Consider the following 15,925-nt stretch of genomic DNA (forward strand, 5'->3'; position numbering starts at 1 on the left):
GAAGACAAATCATTAATGTCTGGTTGTCTGTCTATGCGTGATAACAGTCTTCAAATATTTTTTTCCCCTGTGTAGGGATTCTTCATATTATTTCCCTCAAATTGCTTTGTAACAAATAATGCACTTTCTTGCTAAAAGGATGCAATGCTAGAGTGAACACCAGTCCTCAGTTCAGCAATAAAGCACTCGCGCTTACAGCCACGGTTACTAGTGATGCTGTTAAGGTTTCTGGGGTAGCTGAGAGATGCGTGTCTCCTCTTTATTTCCCCCAGCTGTAGTTTCTTTCACCAGTACTGTCTGACTCTATTTTCACTTTCATATCTACAATTTGCAAGTGGCTTTTGTCAGTTTTTACTATTTATGCTGCTTTCTGGAAACTCCAGCTGCCTCGGAGCTTGTTCTTTGCTCTCTTCCAGTGCCACACCAAGCGCTGGTTTCGCCGTGTGCTCGGCGCTGCTGTCACCGCCCCCGTCGCTCCGTTTCCCATCTGGCGGCCCCAGCCCTGCGGCCGTCGGTTCCGCCGCTCTCACGGCACGGCCTGCTCCCAGCTGCTGCCCTCCCCTCGCAGGGCGGGTCGCGCCCCAGCCGTGTCGCGTTGCTGCGGGTCACGGCGAGGCTCTCCGGGTGCCGGCTGCGGGGTGAGCGGGCCTGGGCCGTGCCAGCAGCGGGAGGAACGGATGGCAAACTTCACCGGCGTGGGGGGGGGGTGGCGTTGGGGAAAACTCTCGTTTCCCCTTCTTCGCCCCATCCCTGAGGGCGGCGAGGCGCGCGCCGGGCAGCGCTGCCCCGCCTCCCCCGAGGGCGCCCGGTGAGCCGCGGGTGCCAGGCCCGGCCCGTAGGCCCGGCCCGGGCCTGACCCCTTCGCCTGGCCCCGCCCCCGGGCAGTGCCACGACAGCCGCGGGCGGCCGCCCCGCCCCGGCCCTTTAAGGCTCGGCGGCGCTCGGCCCTTGAGTGACGTCGCTGCGCGCCCTATGACCGAAGGCTGGTCCCGCCTCCGCCTCGGCTCGGCCAATAGGAGCAGGGCGGGGCGGGCCCTGTGCCGGCCGCCGGCCGCGTTTCCCTTCCGCTGTTAAAGGGGACGCCTCGCGCCGGGGCGGCGGAGCGGGGGGGGGGGAGCGGGCGGCCCCTTTAAACTATGCGCGCGGCGCACGGGCGACCATGCAATGGCGGTCGCTGGTGCTGGGGCTGCTGCTGCTGAGGCTGGGGCTGCAGGCGCTGCTGGCGCTGCTGCCCGCGCTGGCGCCCGGCCTCTGCCTGCGCCGCCGCTTCCCCTTCCCCTTCCCGCCGCCGCCCGCCGTCCTCGGCCCGCCCGGCGCCGCCGCCGGCCCCGGCTCCTCGCACTGGGGCTCGCTGCTGCGGGGGGGCGGCGGCGGCGGCGGGGCGGCGGGGGGCGACGAGTACGAGCGGCGGTACAGCGGAGCCTTCCCGCCGCAGCTGCGGGCCCGGCTGCGCGACGCCGCCCGCGGAATGTTCGTCTTCGGCTACGATAGCTACATGCAGCACGCCTTCCCGCGGGACGAGCTCGACCCCCTCCACTGCCGCGGCCGCGGCCCCGACCGCCAGGACCCGTGAGTCGCCGGGCCGGGGGGGGCGGTGGGCCCGGGCCCGGGCGCGGGCGCGGCGGGGCCTGACGCTCGGCTCTTCTCTTCCAGCACCAACCTCAACATCAACGACGTCCTGGGAAACTACTCGCTGACGCTGATCGACGCGCTGGACACGCTGGCGGTGAGTCCGCGGGGGGAGGCGGCTGGGGCGCTCCCGGAACCTGCCCCGGCCCTCAGGTGCTCGCCACACCTGGGCCGAGCGCCGCGATGAGTGGGCCTGCAGGGACGGCGTCGGTCCGTCCGGCTGCGGTCGCCGCGCTTGGCTGTGCGGGAGGGCGCGGGGCTGCTGCGTCGGCCCTCGGCCTCGGTCGGGGGGAAGTTCAGGAGATCCGGGTCGGCAGCTGGAATGAGCAAACCGAACTTTGCAGTGAGCTTAAAGGTTCATTAACGCAGCTGGGGTGCGTTGCCAAAGAGCAGTTCTTCTGCTAATTAAACTCTGACGGTAGTGCCTTAGCAGGATACAGACATAAAGGTCTGAAAGGCTGAAGTCTGTCGACGAGAGGCTCTGAGAGACGAGAATCCCCAGATGCTCTTGAACGTGCACGAGTGTCGCTTGCTCCGTTCTGTTACTCCGGCTGTTAGCAGTGAAATGGGCGCCCGGTGCAGTTCACAGGGTGGTTTATTCCCCACCCTGGTGTGGGAAACTGGGAGTCGAAGCTTGCTTTCGGGCACAGAGCTTCATTTAGAAGGGCTGGGAAGCTGCAGGTCTCAGTTGTGGGATGGTTGGATTGAGGTGGGAGCATGGTCATGAGCTGTCGCCTCGACAGCAGGCAGCATGCTGGAGCGGACTTTGAAGGAAAGAGTTAAAGGGGAAAATGAGGAGATAGTACAGCGTTCATTCATTCAATGTTCTCTTGAAGATGGGTATTGCTAGGTTCACCTCCCCTGGTATTGAACAACACTGATGTTGTCCCTTGCTCTGAGGTTGAACTGAAAACCACAGTAAATCTGATATCTTGAATCAGCTCCATATTTAAAAAAAAAAAAAAGAAAAGCTAGTGGAGCTGAAGAAGAGGGGTACTTGGTAGAGAAACTTGGTGAGAAGTTGAAGGAAGACAGCAACAGAAAGTTTCAAACTGGAAGGAGTTACTCCACAGTGTTTTCCAAGGACCAGTGCTGTTTAGTCTTTGCGTGTTAATGTTATTAATGCAAAAAGTCCTGATGTGTCATGCAGAGTTGCTGATAGAAGTAGAGATCAATTCTTAATGTGAAGAGCAGGTGAGATGACATCGTGAGGAACCAATTAAAATTGCAATGAACTTCAGCAATACGAAGTAGAATGTCTAAGAGTTTGTAAGTGAGAGGTTATTAAATCTTCTGAGGAGAAGGTGGTGCTGGGTGTATACTAGCTAACAGCTGGATCACGAGCTAGCAGCGTTACACATGCAGGGAAGGATAAGAGTATTTGGAGATGCATCAGCAGAGATTTCCAGAAGAGAGGAAATTTTGGAGGTCTTCCCCAAGGCTCAGGTGAGATCTCTTTCAGGATATCACCATCACTCTGGTGTTCAGGAAGGGTGGATTTGAATGGGGACATGCATGGGTTGCTGAGAGATATGTCAGGAGGAGAGTTCATCTTACTCAAGATGACTGTAAGAGCTCTGATTCTTTTGCTTGGCACAGAGGGCCTGACCGACACATAAATCTGTATGAAGAGTGGTGAAAGGAAGGAGGGGAAAAAGCTGTAAAGCTACTTCTCGCCTGCTAAAATAGACCATCATGTGCATTTCTGATAAAATTTGAAGATAATGTGAGAAGCAACTCAGTTTTACGTTAGTAGTACCAGTAGTATGGTATCATGGAGAAGAGCCCCTTTGTTGAACTCCTTATGCATAATTAGAGACCCTCTTAGGTTTTTTTAGTCTCATTTTGCAGCTGGAGCAGATTCTTGGCCTTGTGGAGTGTCAGGGCCCACCGATGCACTGGTGCGTTTCTCTCCTCTTGTGCAGAAGGTGGCGTGTGCAAGGACTGTACGTGCGTTTCGGGTTATAAAATACTTCCCATTGCTACAGTGGAATTGCAGCTCTGTGGTGAGGAGGTCTCAGCTGTTTAACTCAACGTGGCAATAATAAACAGAACTGAAAGCAGGAAGTGAGGAAAACATTGGTCTTAACTGAAACAGCAGTTAGGGAGCCGTGCTGTGTGGCTGATGGTGTGGTGGCTAAACAGTTGCCTTCCCATCCTCATTTGCCAGTAGCTCAGTGTCCTATCCACACCTTTTGGGGCAATATAAAACTTTTTTTTTTTTCTCAAATATAAAACTTCTGGTTCCTAGAGTCTCATGTGTTTCAGAGACTTCTGCATGGCAAAGGCCTGTTTTGCTCTTCATCTGCTCAGATCAAGCACGTGAATGCTTTCCCACTAGGTGTGGGTAATGGAAAGAGCAGGCTGGCTGGCACATGGTGCTTTGATGGTTAAAGAGCTGGGTAGGTTCCCTATACACCCAGCCTTACCATGAACCTATGCAAGCAGGAACCTGTGTTTTCCTTCCACGTTCCTGCTTCCTTGAAGCTGGGGCTGAATTTACATCTATCTCTGGATATAGTGGAAATCAGTTGCTAAGGTATACCTATAGAAAACTGGCACGAGGGAACTCCTGGTCATGGCATGCGGTGTTGAGTCAGCAGCCTGAAAGGTTGGACTCCCCTGGTCAAATAAATGTCAAATCAGACTTCGTTGTTCTGCAAGTTGTGTTATCTTTTAAGCTAAACTTAACTCTTAAACTGATAGTTTAAGCAGTTAAAACTCTTAAGATCTAGCACACTGAGTGTTTTTAGACTCCTGCTCTAAGAAATCACCCACAAGGCTGATGTTGCGGGTGGAAGAGTACATGAATGCATAGGTTAGTAAAACGGACAAAAATGTATCTTTGTGGTTTTCTCTGTTTTAACATACTTTTTAAAAAATGCACTTTTACGTGTCAGTAGGATGGGTAACTTTCTGGAAAGTCTGTTTAGCAGGAGCTTGAAGTACTCTGTTCTGTATGTAGTTACCATGACTGTTAGTCTAAAATGTGAACTTTCCATTCTCTTCCCCAACCCTCTTCTGAAGCAACGGTTAGACAAAATAGCTTTGTTTTTATGTAAAAGGTAATGGGAAACTCCTCAGAATTCCAGAAAGCAGTGAAGTTGGTGATTGACACAGTTTCATTTGATAAAGACTCAACAGTCCAAGTTTTTGAGGCAACAATCAGGTACGTCGCTCTAAGTTTCTGTCTTTAAAACAGTAACCAGGTTAAAGACTTGGTGTGCACATATGGGAGAACCAAAGTAAAATCATTGATAAGTCTTTGGTAGGCTTTATTCCATAGTTGTTCCTTGAGTAAGTTGTTTTTTTAACCTTTTATGAAAATACTGCTTCCTTTCATAATTAAAATAATTGTAATGAGTCACGTATGACTTGAAGCAGTGATACAATGGTAGTCTCAACTGTATTTGGCTTGCAGACTACTACTTTTTTATTGTTGCTTTTGCAGCGGAGACTCAGATCTGTGCACAACAAACAACCCTGCTGGCAGGTTTTCCCTGTTTTGGTTTTCTTCCGTAGACCTTCTGTTTGCTTTCGCTTTCATTTTAGATGAAAAACAGGCCTGTTTGTCTTGGAGATGAGTTTAAGATACTGTCTGATTTTAAACAGCTTCATTTTCTGAATGTCTTAAACAGTGTTTATTCAATTGCTGCTTAACTTGGCTAGGCTTTCTTTTTTCTGAATACTAAATTCATATAACAACCTTACTGCCATTTGCAGGGGCAAGGTCTTCGCTCATAAATAGACTTGGTATGTTGTAAGGAGCTACTGGGTTAGCTAAATTTTTCATAACCAGATTTTGGAATTACTGTGGGTGAGAAGCAACATGACTTCTAGATGTTTTCACTGCTGGTGGGGAAAAAAGCAGATCTCTTTCTGTAGCACCTGTAAGGTGTACACAGTAATAATTCTGTTAAACGTGATACTGGTAAGGATTTAGCTGAAGAACTAGGTTCAGATCAGATTTAAAAACTGAAATCTTTTCTTTTTCCCATAGGGTTTTGGGAAGCCTGCTTTCTGCCCACATAATAATTACAGACACCAAACAGCCTTTTGGTGATATGACCATTAAGGATTATGACAATGAACTGTTGCATATGGCTCATGACCTAGCAGTGAGACTACTTCCGGCCTTTGAGAACACCAAAACTGGAATTCCATATCCTCGGGTAAGTGAGGGCATCAGCACAGTGGGGAAATAATCTAAAAGTAGTAACTCACCTGTCCTGCAACTCAAATTCTGTGCCTTGTGTGTGCCTTTGTATGTGCACTTGGGGTATTGAACCTGCTCTGAGTCACATTAAAATGGTATGGGGGGAAACTGTGCTAAGTTATGGTGACATGGATGGTATATAAGTTGCTCCTTATGTCTAGTAAATGTTTTCTTTAGGCGTTTTTTTCACTCTGTATATATTGTTCCGTACGGGTCAGTAGTCATTTGTTTCCATGCTGTTTGGCTGGAACGTACTCTGCCCTGTGCTTTCTTCCTATATATCACGCAGCAACAAACAATGCTGTCATTAAGAAGGTTAACAAGAAATGCTGTAAAGGCAAATAGCCTAGGAAAGAGACTTTATTGGTGACTTGGTACTAAGATAATTGTGATAAAATAAAGCTAATCTAAAATATTTGTCATACCGGGTTGGAATTTATCATTTTCTTGAATACTGCTTAGTGAGTACTCAAGAATACTGGGATATTCCTGAATACTGCATCCTCTTGTTTTAAGCAGATGTGGTTTGCAAGGAGAAGGATGTCAGTTCTAGTGGAACAACTCTAAACTGTAAAACTAATTAGCACTTGCCTGATTACTTTTAATTTCTGGGGACAGCAGCACTGCCTTTCCTCCAGTCCTGTCAGGCTGTAGAAACGTGAACTTTCACTTCTGTTCGGAGTCTGGTAAAACAGTTGAGGGTGGTGTAACTTCTCAGCATTTTGTTCTGTGGAGAAGTTGTGGAGCATTCACTGAGGAAACTCTTGGTTTCAAGAACACTAAATGAGGGGAAGCAGTACTTGCATCACCCTTGGAAGAACCTGAATGTTAGTAGAAATGATGAAAAAGTGGACTGAAATTTGGAAGGATTAGCAAGTATAAGAGTAGCAAAATTAGGATTGCCCACCTTAAGCATGATGTTATAAAGTTGAAAGATGAATTTCAGGAATTCTTCAGGAAAGCTTTTTGACCAAGCAGCGATATGCTGGCTTCCTAACTATATACACATTGCATGCTACGTATTGCAAGAAATAATAAAAAGGCTTTTTAATAAATATAAGGCTGAAGATGAGAGCACAGCTGTATGAGGTGCAGCCTGCCTTCTTGCTGTTAGCACCCTCTCTACCTGCTTCACAGGTCAATCTGAAGAAGGGGGTACCTCCAGACAGCAATAATGAAACTTGTACTGCAGGAGCCGGTTCCTTGCTGGTGGAGTTTGGTATCCTTAGCAGGCTGCTTGGCGATTCCACGTTTGAATGGGTGGCCAGGAGAGCTGTCAAAGCACTCTGGAGTCTCAGGAACAATAACACTGGACTGCTAGGTAATCTCCTCTGAGGTGATGCTATATTGACTGGCTGCATGTTTTAACCTACCTCAGTCTCCTGTAGCAGAATGCCATCATGCTACAGGTTTCTTTCATGTATTGTAAACTTTGTTGATCTGCTTCCTCTGTAGCTCTTAAGTCATGCTCTCCTGGTGTACTCATGGTTTCTCTTGACCAAATGGCACTAAGTAATTTTGTAAGAAAAATAGAGTATCTGAATGACTTCTTAGGGCACAGGTTTCCAAAGACAAATTTTTCATGAAACTGGGAAATGAAACTGAAGTTCTTGCATTTGTATCCCCATTAATATAATTTAGATTGGCAGATAACTAAAAGTGCTTAAAACAACAGCATGTGTGTGCTAGTGCCTTGGATGAATGCAGTGTAACGCTTTATTTTGGTAGTAATTTTTGATCATTCCTCCTTAAGACTTTCTGAAGATGTAATATTTCTAAGTTCTGGTTCTTGATTATTTTTCTCTGATGTACTTGGCAACTCTAGAGTAAACTTTTTGTCTGTTCTGAAAGGAAATGTTGTGAATATTCAAACTGGTCATTGGGTTGGAAAGCAAAGTGGATTGGGAGCAGGGTCGGATTCATTCTATGAATACCTTCTGAAGTCTTACATCCTCTTTGGAGAAAAGGAAGACTTGGATATGTTCAATGATGCTTATCGGAACATTCAGAACCACTTAAGAAGAGGGTATGTTATTGCATATGAGTATCAATTCCTTAAGCAATGAGTACTCCTGCAAGATATGAGAGATTGTACAGTGTTTTGTGTCGTGCTCTGGAAAATCTGTGTTCTCTTTTTTTCTTTAAGAACCAAAATCTTATTTCTCTGGTAGTCACCAGGAAATAAATTTTAACGTTCCCTTCGCTCTTTAGTCAACTGATCTGTATAGCATTATTGGGGCAAAGAAGCTAAATTGGTTACCGTCCAAGTTAGTAAATGTTAGGTTGAGAGAAGGCTGTAGAACTGCAAAGGAAATGTATTAAATTGGCTGGTTTAGTACTTCTTAAGGCCTGATCTTACCTAGCATGACTTTTTAGTAGAGATCCTGCCAACATAACTTTAGGATATGATGTACATACCTTTATGAGTTAATTTTTCTGAGAGCATGACTGATGTTTTGGTTCTTTTCAAAATGGCTTTGAGTCTAGCACAACAAATGTGTGGCACGTTCTCTTTGCTGGTGGCAGTGCTGTGAAATGAAACGTGCATTGTGTTCTTCTAAAATAGTGAATATTTGCACATGCTTATTGTTACTTGGCAGTCGAGAAGCTTGCAATGAAGGTGAAGGTGACCCTCCTTTGTACGTTAATGTGAACATGTTCACAGGACAGCTGATGAACACGTGGATTGACTCTTTGCAAGCCTTTTTTCCTGGACTACAGGTAAACTTTCATTCTGTTAAAGAAGGAACAACACAGTAGAGGGGTGTCAGAAAAGCTCATTCTAATCCTAGGCTGTCAATGAGTCTAAACATATCTTCTGAGATGAGCTTTAACCTGTGGGTTTACGCCTGGCCACTCTGATACGAGAGTCTTAGGGTGGTTCAGCTTCTGCATCAGCATAACAATAGTGGAAGGCCTGGCCTGCTCTCTACTAGATTTGAGATACTTCTAACTTTCCTCATTTAACCTCAGCATTTGTATATCATGCTGTGAGGCTGAGCTTTTAGTGTGAAGGAATTAATATGTTAGCGCTTTTTTTTGAGTAGGGGTATTTTTTTGTCTCTCCTTATCAGGGGAGTATTTTATTATATGGCGTGTCCTTATACAGAGCAGAAAGCAATTTGCTGGCTTGCAGTACTAAGTGTGCATGTTTATGGCTGTTGTTATGCCTAGGTATTGATAGGAGATGTGGAAGATGCTATTTGTCTCCATGCTTTTTATTATGCCATATGGAAAAGATACGGAGCTCTCCCAGAAAGATACAACTGGCAATTGCAAGCACCGGATGTTCCCTTTTATCCACTGAGGCCAGAGTTAGTGGAATCCACATATCTTCTTTATCAGGTACGTGACTTTTCTGAGCTTACAGCTCATGTTTTGGCAAAAATGGTTTTTTTCAGAAAGTCACTTTTTCTACCCCTAGCCTCTGCCCTGCTACAATTTGATACCTCTGGATATGCTTGTTCTTATACAGAGGCCTCTGTTCAGGCAGTAGATTGTTATACAATGTAGTTGCTATGTTGTTCTCTTGAAAAATAGCCTTTTTTATGAGACAGACAAAAACGAGACTAAAAAACCTTTTAAAAAATAACTGGCAGATTTTTACAAGGTAGAGACTTGTGACTTCTTCACAGAAATTGTTGAAGTAAATGTAATAGCTTTCCTTGCTGAATTGTCTAGGCACAGTCTCCAGCTGGCAGAAGATACAGTAAACTAAAATAACTTTCTGGCTGCAAGAAAGCTATCAGAGAGTTTGAATTTACTACAAGTTTTATTAGGATTTGCACTAAAGCAAATGTGAGAAGCTTGCACAGAGTAATCTAAGTCATGTTGCTATAAAGATAAGTTTACTGTAATACACAAGAATCTGATACTACTAGGCCTTTGTTGTAAGTGTTATTTTTACAAGATTTCAAAATTGCTGACTCTAACTCTTGTCTGTCTTCCTTATTTAGGCCACAAAGAACCCATTTTACCTTCATGTGGGAATGGATATTCTGCAGAGTTTGGAAAAATATACAAAAGCAAAGTCAGTCTTCAATGTTCTTTGTCTTCTCTCACTGCTATATACGTATATTTTATTGTGTAAATATTTAGAATCCAGTCTGCCAAATGTAGGTAAACAAGAAAACCTAACCCTCCGTGAAAGCCACAAGTGATGATATATATATTGAACAATTATTTCTTTCTCATCTGAAAATGAAATTATAGTCCAGTGACAACTTTATGCCTTCAGAATTTTATAACTACCTTTCAAAATGCATTTTTCATGATCAGTTGCTAAAACCTGGTAAAATCAGTAGGTTTTCTTTTTTCTATGGATCCTACAAGAATATATCTAACCTCATGGGCCCATGGTGTTTCACTGAACTGGAGGGATGGCCTCTAAGATAGATGCTGTTGCATATCAGCTTTCATCTCAAGACTTCTTGCAAGACTCAGAGGAAAGATAGCAAATTTTTATTCAACTGTTGGTATTTACTGATTGTGTAGACAAGCCTGTACTAACCATAGGAGAGTATAAAACAGTGCCATTCTGCAGTTAAGTGGGATTCAGATGCTGTGTAGGGCGTTGACTGAAAGAATTACAAGTGCACTGTGTGACAGCTTGCAGCTTCGTCATTTGTCAAGTGTTGGTGGGAGGGAAGAGTAGGTAGCTCGGGAAGAAACCTTTGCATGAGACCAGGCTTCCAGACCTGGGTTTCTCATGTGCTCAGTATGGGGGAATCCCCTGTTTTGTGCAGGGTGCCTTGAAGGGTATCTTACTGCTTTGAGAGACTCTTAATAAATCTGGGCAATGGAATAGATGAGCCACAGGGTCAGTGATTACAGTGTCATCAGAATACCAGAAGCCAGTAATCAGTGCTTACTTGTAAAAGAGACTTGTTTCATTTTAACTTCACCCCTAGTGACAATTGGAATGGTCTGAAGTTAAGGAATATCTAGGGAGCACTTTGAGATCAGAATGCGTGGGAACTAAACCCAAGCTAATCTTAAATCTTGCAGGTGTGGCTATGCCACATTACACCACGTTGTAGAGAAGACAAAGGAAGATCGAATGGAGAGCTTTTTTCTCAGTGAAACATGTAAATATTTGTACCTGGTATGTATATGTTCTTCATTTCAAAGATACTCTCTTGCATGCGCTGGGCGCAAACGTGGCACAGCGAGAAGGCAGGATGTTGTTAATTAGAAACTGCTGTGCTCTGGGGAAGAAGGGGTTTAGCTATTGGAGTGTATCGGAGAATGCGCAGCTCTTCTTTCTTTGACCCTACCCTAATCTCGGAGGTTTGGGCAGCTGCTGGCTGGAGAGCTGGCAGCTCTTTTTGGGGCGAGCTGGAAAGGAGAGGAAGCAAGACTGAAGGAAGCTACTGCTCAGATCTGAGCTAAATTACTGCTTGTAGCCATTTTGCCTGCCTCACAGCAGCCTCCGATTTCTCCCCATCAGGCTTTGGCAGTCACAGGAGAAAGCATTTCAGCCAACACTGCTTAAGCTACTGTTCTCAATCTCCTTTAGTGTAGAAAAACAAATAAATCTGTGACTGAATGGAAATAGTGGATGCCAGCCTAGAAATGCCTGCGTAGTGCAGCTTAGAAAAATAAGGGCATTTTAAGTTGTGTGAGAAGTTTTTCTTTTGCTCTCCCCTGTTAACTGTTAAAATAAATCTCTTGCATTAAAACTATTTATTTCCATTTGCTCTAACAGTAGTTACCCATTTAGCACTAAAAGGTATGCTTTTTGTGTGATACTTCAAATGCATGAGTGTGTGCGTTTTAACTTACCGTTGATGGGACATGAAGAATGTTGCACACATACTATAGCTGTCTCTTCCATCTCTTGTTTAGTTGTTTGATGAAGAGAATCCACTGCATAAATCTGGAAATAAGTATATGTTTACTACTGAGGGACATATTGTGTCTGTGGATGAACGTTTTCGTAACTCACTGTGGCAAGACATCCTCCCTGCAGAAGAGGACAGCGCAGAAAAAATTAAGCCTAATGAATTAAAGGCAGTCAACTTCAGTTCTAACGTAAGGAATACACAGAGTCTTCATGGTTGTGTTGCTGGAGAAGGGATGTATGTTGAACTGGATTAGGCAGTAGAAAAAAGAGCCATTTGGAAGTGTTACTTTAGGGCTCTGCAGTGTTTCCTTTATAAATGTCAAGTATCTGAGAAGCTCCCTTGTGAAAAACACTTTCAGTAGTGGAATAAATGGACTGGGATAATGTGAGAGTGATTATGTTGAAGGTGAAGCCTGTCCCCTTTGAAGTATTTTGCAGCAATTAGTTTGTTCTTTCTTAATTTATTTGCAATTATGTTTCCCTTCCCCTTTTCTTTGCCCTTAAAATCTTCCAGTGTTGCTGTGATGGGGGAAGAGAAAAGCAGAGGGTCATTTAAACAGAGCTTTTTTTGCCCTGAGAATGGTTTTGAGGCATGTAAAGGTGACCTTTGTTAGCTAGGCATCAACTGAATACAGAGCTATGGATCCAGTGCCCATCACCAACCAAAATAGATATGTTTTTAATACAGAACAATTTTTTAAAATCTCTGCTAGTAGGTTCTAGCATGGTTCCTTTCCTGCTCCCCCCAGTCCTGCAGAAAAAGAGCATTATTTTAAAAAACATTCACAGTTGTCATAGTGAAGGAAGTCTCAGTTGAATAACAAGCTGCAGTAGTTTGGCATGTATTTGGAAGCTTGCAGCCTGCACTAGGGAAACACTTGCTGCTCATTTATGTGGTTTGTGCTGTAAGTTTACAAAGAGTGAGGGAGAGTCGGGACCAAAAGTGCTATTGGGTACAATTTTCTGCACTGAGAGGAAATCTGTGGTTACTGATGCTGAAACGCCTGCTAGATTACAGAGGGTATGGGACTGCCTGTTTTTGTATTTGAGTTCTTAAAAATATTCTCATTTTGTTAACAGTGTAACAGAGTTCCTGATGAGAGGAGATACTTACTGCCATTGAAGAGTAACTACATGAGACAGATTGATCGAATGGTGGGCTTGATCTGAATGGTTCTTCAGAGTAACTTTTATTGTATGTCAGGAGGAGCATGGGATTTGGCTGTAGACATTCCTCTCCTCTTCAGCTACACACCTGCATATGCTGAGTCACTTGGGTATCCCCCATGCTTGTTAGTTTTCAATTATGGACATGAAGGGAGATCAAGTTCTCTTACGAGTTCTGTCTTCTGAACTGTGGTAACTCCATGTGCCACCTGAATAGAGATTTCTTGTTTTAAGACTTCCTATGAAAAACGTTGTTGCAAATGAAGGCTGACTGTACTTCAAAAAAAAAAAAAAGAAAATTGGCATGTGCCACTTAGCTACCTCTTCGTAGCTGTATTACAAATGTCCCTTTAGAAAAGGGTCTAGTATTTAATTTGAAATCATCTTGGGATTGGGGAAGGAATGGGACAGTGCAATTTCTTACACCAAGTTTAATCATTGAATTATTCTGGCTAGCAATACACAACCTTAAGTACTACTCAGGTAGGAACCCACTGGTAATGGGTTTTGCTCAAACAAAAACGCTCTATCTAGAATAGTATCTTACAAAGATAACTCCTGATCATATAAGAAGCTATCAGTATAGTCATGATGTCCCTCATATACACAGTTGTATAGAACTGCACAGTCACAAGAGCCTGTGGCTACAGAAACCAGTAATAAAACAAATCAGGTGCCTTTTTTTCTAAGGGAATGGGGGGGAGGGAAGGGGAAATTGCAAAGCCACTCAGCTGTCCAAGCAGCTAACTTTATATAGCTTAGCTGAGCAGAATTTCCAAAAGTTTCGTTGTTTGCCACGTATCTAGTGCCTTTTCAGGAGAGATGCTGCTAAGAACTGGTATAACAGTACATGAAGAACAAACTATTTCACATTCCTGACAGCATTAATATGTTAGTGCCTTAAGTTTTCTTCACTAGCAGGAAAAACTGAGCTTGCTTGGGAAGGTGGATAAAGTATTTCTGATTAGCTAGTTACAAAATACAGTGGATTCCAAAGTAACTTATATATGAGATGAATTCTCCCCCCCCCCCCCTTTTTTTTTTTTTTTTAAAGATACTGGAAGAATATCAACTGCTGTGCCCAGCCCAAAGAATACTTGTGGGCTGGATTTATTCTTGGTCCCAGTTTAGTTAGGGGCTGGCTCTGCGTCACCCTGGGGATTGAGTTAGTGAGAGGACTGAGCCTGCGGTATGCTGACTTCCCTCTGCCACAAGACAGTTTGGTACGTGCCATCATAACAGGGTTGTGGCTGCAGCAGCTATTGATGCTGACCATAGTGCTATACTGTACCTGTAAACTGTGCCTTTTGGTTCCAGTGAGGAATGGTGAAAAAATGGTGTTGTTTCACCCCACCATCTTGAAATACAGCTCAGATATGTTTGAGGAATAACTGTCTATGAACTTTCAGGAAGAAAGCAGTTAAAGTCAGGCAGGGCTATTGAGGGATGAAAACAAACTGAGGCCAAAACAACTTACTTTAAATATAACAGTTGGGTTTTTTTCAGTGACTCCCTGTTGCTTACATGCTTTTTACTTTTGACTACAGTTAAAGTAGTTGAATGTTACTGTTGGGTTCATTATTTTTAAATTAAGGCTTAAATATAAGGTCAAACTTAATCTGCTGTATTTTCACCTTCTTATAACAACATCGGTTTTCATAAACCATATGTTGCAACTCAAAACATTTCTAATAAATATGAAGTTAGTGCTGAAGAGGTTATTGTTTGAATCTTTTAGTATACAGATGCATCTCAGGGACTTCGTTGTAGAATCTTCTATTCCATGATAGTTGGATCTTGTATTCAGGCAAAAAAAAAAAAAAAATAATGATCCTGTCTTCTTAGTCTTATTGTGTGTGTTTTAAGGGGGGAGAGGGCTGGAGGGGGGAGAGGGAAATATGTTAAGATTTCCCAAAGCATTGCAATAGAATTGGTTGCCTTGATATTTGAGGCAGCTGGCAATTCCAACCCCTGTAGAATTGGCTTTGCAAACCTATTACTGGAATGTCTTAGTTGCCTATTTCAAAGCAAAACGTAAATTCAAGGTGTTATGATCCAAAGAGGTATTGGGAGAGGTTCAAGGTATAGCTTCTTAACCAGTAAGCGTTGCCTGGGCATGCAGGTATGGTTCAGTTTGTAAACATGTAAAGAACTGCAGGACGATAAAGGGATTGCTTTCTGCTGACTGAGGGAGGCAGAAAGCAAAAATGTCTGGGCTTTCTGAAATGCTGCTACTGGGCCAGATCTTCTGATTGTAGCTCTGAAATGAGAAGTGCTTGGTAGTGTGGAAGCCAGACGCAGCATTCCACAACTGGCCATTTAAAATCGGGGCGTAGCAGGTGCCAGGATGGACATTGCCCTAGGTGTGTTGGTGGCTGCTTCTGGTAATGATTTTTCCCGACTTGCAGTTTAGCTCTCTGAACATGCATTATATACCTTGCACTTGCCTCTCAGTGTTTGTGCCTTCTGAAGCACCTGTACCCTGATAAGGCTTCCAGCCAAGTGTTATACACAGAAATCTGTTTCAGAGTTTTCCTCGGAGAATTACACAACTATAATGAAGTTGCACAACTGTTCTGCCACTGTGCTTTTCCCTCTCATATATTGCCAGAAATAGAGTGAGAGGTAGCTGTACAATGGGAACGGTATGAGCGGGTATTGCAGCCTTTCAGCCCTTAGTGACTCGGACCGTTAGTTACAGTGCCAAATAGTATGTGGTTAGCTTCTCATTAGAAACTGCATTGAAATTGTTGCCAAGGTGATCTGACAGTCATCTTTCCATAGGAACAGTTTTTGTCTGCAAGGAGACTGGTGGCAACTACGTGGTAAAAGGCTTTGTATTCTTTAAGGAGCCAATTTTTCTTCCTCTTTGTTTTAAAAACGCTTTGATACATTTTTACTTTGTAATGACAGGGCATATGTTATGCACTAAAATTAAAACTTTTGTATAAATCAATGACACCAAAATGAAATTGATAACACTGCTGGAATAACTTGCTGAAACAGACTTTTGTATTTCTTGGTATAATGTGCAATATAAATTTTTCCTAATTAAAAATGCAATGTAT

The 15,925-nt window shown here is 44.0% G+C and overlaps 1 protein-coding gene across 1 annotated transcript; it reads left to right on the forward strand.

The window, feature by feature from the left end:
* Positions 1-880: 880 nt before the first annotated feature.
* Positions 881-13,701, forward strand: EDEM1 (ER degradation enhancing alpha-mannosidase like protein 1). Its single transcript, XM_082321825.1, has 12 exons — positions 881-1,569; positions 1,654-1,726; positions 4,695-4,798; positions 5,630-5,801; positions 6,983-7,166; positions 7,697-7,871; positions 8,446-8,566; positions 9,020-9,190; positions 9,802-9,875; positions 10,853-10,949; positions 11,693-11,878; positions 12,771-13,701. The coding sequence occupies exons 1-12, from the start codon at positions 1,160-1,162 to the stop codon at positions 12,858-12,860; spliced, it is 1,857 nt and encodes a 618-aa protein (XP_082177951.1). The 5' UTR covers positions 881-1,159; the 3' UTR covers positions 12,861-13,701.
* Positions 13,702-15,925: the final 2,224 nt, after the last annotated feature.

The sequence above is a fragment of the Platalea leucorodia genome (assembly GCF_965183815.1).
Source record: "Platalea leucorodia genome assembly, chromosome: 9".
In the NCBI taxonomy this organism is placed as follows: Eukaryota; Metazoa; Chordata; class Aves; order Pelecaniformes; family Threskiornithidae; genus Platalea; species Platalea leucorodia.